We start from the raw sequence: 6436 nt of genomic DNA on the forward strand, positions 1-6436 counted from the left end.
GGCCCCAGGACCCGCCACGACCCCCGCCCCGGGGAGGCCCCGGACCCGCCACGACCCCCGCCCCGGGGAGGCCCCGGACCCTCTCATCCCAGCCCACCAGATGGGTGACCCCTCGAGGACCACAGCCGGAGCCTCCCACCTCCCGATTGTCTGACCAGGGCAAATATCCAGGAAGGTGCCCACACCGCTGCTCCCTGGCGGCGACTGGTGCTGTGGCCGGGGCCTGAGGCGGCTGCCTGGGGCCTTCGGGATCGCGTTCTCCGGCTCACTTCTCCCAGCCCAGTGACCAAACCTTCCTCAACCACCTGTTTGGGACAGATGCTGCATCCTTGAAGAAGGCCTATGAGTTGATCAAATCGGCCAACCTAGGGAAATCGGAGTTTGACCCCTCAGAGAGCTTCAGCCCAGACCTGTTTGTTCTGTGTGCAGAGCAGGCCCTCAAGGTAACTAGTTCCCGGGATCCTCGGTCAGGGCAGCTTTGACAGGGAGAGGGAGGGCCTCTGGGTGTCTAGTGGGGCAGAGTGGGGCTGGGGAGAGGCGAACAGGCTGCAAACAGGCTGCACCTGTGCTTGGGGCCTGTTCCGAAAGCGGCCCCATGTGTTTCTGGGCAGTGAGGCCACCGCCTCCAGGTCTGCGGTCTTCCGTGGTGGTGGTCTTTTGCAGATGGGGCAGCCGGAGGTGAGCGAGGACTGCATCCAAATGTACTTCAAGGTGAAGGCGCCCATCACCCAGTTTCTGGGCCGAGCGCACCTGTGCAGGGCGCAGATGTGTGCCCCGAAGTCGGCAGAAAACCTGGTGAGAGGTGTCCTGTGCCCCTTCTCCAGAACGGTGCCAGCCTAGACCAGGCTTTAAATCGTTCTTAGGGTAGTGAAGGAATTAATTTCCAGAGTGACACGAAGCTTGCACCATTTCCCGTTCATGCTTTTTGCTCAAGTAGTGGTATCTGACACGCAGGACCCCTGGACCTTTGCCTCGTAGCAGCGTGGTCTCTGTGGCATCTGCGCCTGCAGCTGCCCCGAGTGGGCAGAGGGGAGCTGGGGTGGGGTGGCCGTGCTGGAGCACAGGCACTGTGGTTTCTGATGCCTCGCTGTGTCTGTGGGACGGGAACCCTGGTGCAGGTCCACGACCTCGCCACGACACTCAGGCTGTCTGCCACACTGTCACCTGTGGATACACGGGGGGTACCAGGCCAACCATGAAGGAGCCGTGGCATCTGCAGACAGGGCAATGAGCAGGGGTCAGTGTTTCAGTCTAATTGTGCTTCTTTATGTTGCCTTAGGAGGAATTTGAAAATTGCGTGACTCAGTACATGAAGGCCATAAACTTTGCCAAAGGAGAACCGAGGTAGGCGAAATTGAAGTGGTCTTTTCTCATTGACCGGGTGAAAGACTTCAGAGCCAGAACTTACCAAGTGGGTGTATTTATTTGAACTGTGGGTTTTCCCCTCGTTTGTGATTTGTGATTTTCACGCACGTGTGATCACTGCCTTATCTCGTTAGCGTGTGGACTAGGTCACATTCATGCAGAATTCCGAGTCACAGCCTCTTCTGCACTCGGCGGTTTTTGTGATTTTAGATGGCTGTGAAGAGTCTGTTTTTTGCCGGGCGTGGTGGCACACGCCTGTAATCCCAGCTACTGGGGAGGCTGAGGCAGGAGAATCACTTGAACTCGGGAGGTGGAGGTTGCAGTGAGCCCAGATCACGCCACTGCGCTCCAGCCTGGATGACAGAGCGAGACTCCGTCTCAAGAAAAAAAAAAAAAAAAAAAAAAAAAAAAGAAGAAGAATCTGTTTTCTCCAGGGCCTCCCTTGGTGTACCCCCAGGGCGCCCGGCTCCTTCCCCAGGGTTCCTTCTTCGGCCTGGTGTGCCTTTGCTGCCCCCTAGCAGACGACTTGGCCAAGGCCGCTGTCCCTGCGGAGGTGACTCCAGCATAACTTTCTACAAAATCAGTGCTTTCTGCACAAAAACAAATATCATGCTTGAAACTGTTAAGCTTGCACAAAACTGATTCATATCCTATGCAAATCAGTTTTTGTGCAAGCTTGGCAGTTTCAAGCATATTTGTTTGAATATATATCATATATTTGAATAGGATCAATGTTTGGAGATTTAAATAGAAGCTGTGGGTTCCCTGGTCCATTCTACCCACATCGGCCTGCTTGTCTGCTGGTGGCCCTCTCTGGTCACACTCTGATGCACGTGCTGGGGATGTAGGGCCCAGCCCAACAGATCCTCCCTGCATGGGGATGGGGACGGGGAGGCCCCATCTCAAGCCACAGATTCTGAAGACAAGGGGTGTTTCCGAGGGAGGTGTGACACGGGAGTGGTGGGTACCACGGGAAGGAGGCTGCTCTGCTCCAGGACCCTCGGGGGCACCGTGGACGGACCATGGGGTGACAGAGCCTTGCCAGAGGTCAGGATCATCTTTGGGAAAGGGCCAGGTTGTGTGGAGAGAGAGGGCAGCACTGGCTTGTCCAGGGCAGTGGCAGTGGGACAGGAGACTGAGCCCGACCACGGGCATGTGGAGGCCACAGTGGGGATTTGTGGAGAGCCACTTACAGGGAGGAGATGGGTTCCTTTCGAGGTGCAGCATCCAGGGAGAAGCAGCAGGCCGCTGGAGTCCCATGGCAACCCCTCTGACTCAGGCAGGCGTGACCATCTGGTCAGGGCACCCTGCACCTCCACTCCTCTCCTGAAAACCTGGAAACAAGATGAGTCCTGTCCCAGGGTCACATGGTGGCTCTGAGTAAACTCAGAGGAGTGGGCTTGCCACAGCCACCCTGGCGTCCTCCTCCCGCTTGGGCATTGAGCAGTGCTAGTCCACCTGGTGGCCAGCCCAGGACCACCAGGCACGGAGGCCCTACAGAGCAGAGCTGGCCTGCCCTGCTGTGGAGTGGCCCTAGAGTGAGAAAGGCAGATGGGCCCGGATTCCCTTACTTCAGTCCCTGCAATGGCTCCCTGCTGCCCAGGGAGAGGCCCAGACCCCTGAGAGGGGTCTCTGTTTAGTCTTCCAGTGCACCCTCCTCCACTTCACACTCTGTGCTGGCAGACAGAAACTTTGTTTCCCAAAGGTTCCTCCCTTCTCTTCCATCTGCCTGACCTTCTTTTCCTCTACTACTGTCTTGGCTACCTCCTGACATCTTTCAGGTCACGGCAGGCATGTAACCTCCTCCAGGAAGCCTTCCTTGATTCCCTCTGTCCTTGCCCATTCTTGTCTATCCCTTGAGAGCCAGAGGAGGCCTTGGTCCGTGGTGTGTTTTCATGGGAGGGGAGCCGATCAGTTTGTGGAATGATTGATAAAGGAGGCCCTGGTCTGGACTCGGGAGCCTGTGGCCGGGTCATCACAGCTGGGCCTGCACTAGAGCCATGGCACGTTGGATGCAGAGCCGCCCAAGGCTGTCCCAGGGAAGGGCTCTGCATCCTGGTGCTCCTTCAGGCTGGGCCAAAGCTTCTCAGATGGAGCTGCTGCCGTCTGCTGGGAGAGGACCTGAGGCCCCTCCTGGGAGGGACTCCGGAGACACAGCGGCCCCTTGGTTTTGCAGGTTGGGCTGGCTGGGCTTTGACCGCGTTCTCCACGTTCTCTGCTTGTGCCGTAGGTATTACTTTTTGGTATACAATGCATCAGTCCTCTACTGGCAGATGGTGAGGCCATTCCTCGAGCCTGGATATCGCCACCATCTGATCCCCAGCCTTTCCCAAATTGTAAACGTGCTGAGTCAGACCGAGGAGGAAGACAAGGAGTGGCACGCCGAGCTGATGCTGTGAGTTGAGCTCACCGTGCCCTCCGTGGCCTCCCAGTGGGCTGCCCTCTGACTGTGAGGCCACCACCCCTTCTCCCGGCGGGGCGGGTGGGAGTTCCACATCATTGGGGCACGCTCCATGTGTGACTCTGAGGCCACCACCCCTTCTCCTGGCGGGGTGGATGGGAGTTCCACATCACTGGGGCACGCTCCATGTGCGTTTTCTCCACAGTCACACGTTTCTGTGTGTCTTGTCTGAAGGTTGTTTCCAAAATCTGTAGATGACGTTTGCCGTGCCCTGGTTATGAGGTTATGACAACAGAACAAGATACTGTCTTTAGACTCACGACAAAGCAGATGTGACCCTGCGCCACCCAGCCTGGCTCCCGATTTTAAAATCTTAGCTCTTAAAATATTAATGCAGTAGGTGTTTTAACAGCATAAAACTAAGCAGAGTCAGCACATCCGGAGCCCAGGCGGCCCTGCGAGGAAGCTGGGGCACACGGGGCAGGCTGGCCTTGCCTGGCCTTAGCCCTGGGGGGTCACTGCAGACTGTCACCAATGCCTCGGTCACTGTGCCGGGTGACGGAAAGGAAATGGGCCTGAGTGTCTGTGGAGCTCTCTGTGCAGGCCGGGGACGGGTAGATGTCCCCAGTGAGGATCCCAGCTGTGCCAGCTCCAGAGTGGCCCTCCTTGACCCCGAACCCAGAGCCTGCAGGTGTGGGTTACCTGCTATATGGCCTTTTGGGGAACCTTTGAAGAATATCAATACAGATCTTTCATTTCAAAATGCCCTGGTGCTAGCAGTAATGAGCTGTCTGGCGCCTGCTGGCCCTTGCCGGTGAGCCACATGGCCTGGTTCTGGCTGAAGAAGCTGACCGCGGGGTAGCTTTTAAAGTTTGTGAAACACAAAATATGTAATGGTTTAATAGCCTGGTTATCAGAGAGGAGAAAACAGTTTCAACCAGGTTGACCAGTGGCGTGTTTCTGTTATCTAGGGAACTTCTGGAGTGTTATCTGCAAGCTGGAAGAAAGGAGGAGGCTGCCAGGTTCTGCTCCACTGCAGCTCCGTTCATCAAGTCTCACGTACCGCAGAAATACCGGCAGATGTTCTCCGTTATGGTAAATCAGCGTGTTAGAAATAGAGACATAAGAAGTACTTTTCTTAAAAGTCATTGTTGAGAAAACTGCATAGAAATTACATAAGTTTGCTGAGAGATATAAAAATATATATGCATAGATACATGAACAGAAATATATAAACATATTGAAAAGAGATAGCGGTTCATCCACTGTATAGAACTGTGACATTCCGAAAGCAAAACAGGGTCTTTGCCTTTATTGCCACTCTTTGAATTTTTCCTTTGTAATAGCTTTGAATTTTTGTGAAGTTAATAGAAAATTCACAAAGATATAAGTAATTACTACAAGAATATGTACCAAAAGCATTCATCAGCGATTCATTTTGACATATGGGGAATCAGCTTAAGTTGTATCTGAAAAACTAGATACAAAATTTAATTAATGAGAAAATAAAATCTAGACATAAAATCTGAACCTCTACCTAATTGTTTGAATCCAGATTAATAATCTCTTCCATTTTATGACAGGTTCGTCATGAATTAATGGACGAACTTCAGTTAAAGGAAGAAAAGAAAAATTCCATTAGCCTGTCAGTCACTTTCTATATTAATATGCTAAAAGCGTAAGTCATTTTGGGAGGGAGAGCAAATAATGAGTTTCACAAGTGCTGGGCTTGGGAGAGCTCTGTCCCCTCCATGGGGGGAGGTCCTGTGTCCAGGGGCCTGTGAGTCTGGAGTTGCAGGGAGTGGAGCTGGAGAGTGGGAGCCTGGGACACCTCAGGGTGTGGGGATCCGAAGGCCACCCCCAATCCTTCCGTGGCCCTGCCTCCCTCCCAGCACGGAGGAGAGGCCAGTGAGGCCACGGAAGGGAGAGGGCTTTAAGCCAAGTGCAGAAAGAGCTTGTAGGAGGAGATCTCAGTGTGTTTGGATGCCGAGGGGAGTGAGGAGATCACGGTGTGTTTGGGTGCCCAGGGGAGTGGGGAGATCACGGTGTGTTTGGATTCTGAGGGCTGTGAGGAGATCACAGTGTATTTGGGGGCTGAGGGGAGTGAGGAGATCGTGTTGTGTTTGGATGCCAAGGGGAGTGAGGAGATGACAGTGTATTTGGGGGCTGAGGGGAGTGAGGAGATCGCAGTGTGTTTGGATGCCGAGGGCTGTGAGGAGATCATGGTGTGTTTGGGGGCTGAGGGGAGTGAGGAGATTGTGGTGTGTTTGGATGATGAGGGGAGTGAGGAGATGACAGTGTATTTGGGGGCTGAGGGGAGTGAGGAGATCACGGTGTATTTGGGGGCTGAGGGGAATGAGGAGATCACAGTGTGTTTGGATGCCGAGGGCTGTGAGGAGATCATGGTGTGTTTGGGGGCTGAGGGGAGTGAGGAGATCGCGGTGTGTTTGGATGATGGGGGGAGTGAGGAGATCACGGTGTATTTGGGGGCTGAGGGGAGTGAGGAGATCATGGTGTGTTTGGATGCCGAGGGGAGTGTAGAGTTCACTGTGTGTTTGGATGCCAAGGGGAGTGAAGAGATCACAGTGTGTTTGGATGCCGAGGGCTGTGAAGAGATCACGGTGTATTTGGGGGCTGAGGGGAGTGAGGAGATCGTGGTGTGTTTGGATG

The 6436-nt window shown here is 54.3% G+C and overlaps 1 protein-coding gene across 1 annotated transcript in view; it reads left to right on the forward strand.

Moving 5' to 3' along the window:
• CFAP46 (cilia and flagella associated protein 46) overlaps positions 1-6436 on the forward strand; it is a 122997-nt gene that overhangs the window by 1405 nt on the left and 115156 nt on the right. Inside the window, 6 exon segments of the mRNA XM_017893795.1 lie at positions 229-443; positions 664-795; positions 1280-1344; positions 3596-3760; positions 4738-4861; positions 5350-5444. Coding sequence (XP_017749284.1) covers positions 229-443; positions 664-795; positions 1280-1344; positions 3596-3760; positions 4738-4861; positions 5350-5444 — 796 coding nt within the window.

The sequence above is a fragment of the Rhinopithecus bieti genome, unplaced genomic scaffold, assembly GCF_001698545.2.
Source record: "Rhinopithecus bieti isolate Rb0 unplaced genomic scaffold, ASM169854v2 scaffold_24263, whole genome shotgun sequence".
Taxonomy (NCBI): Eukaryota; Metazoa; Chordata; class Mammalia; order Primates; family Cercopithecidae; genus Rhinopithecus; species Rhinopithecus bieti.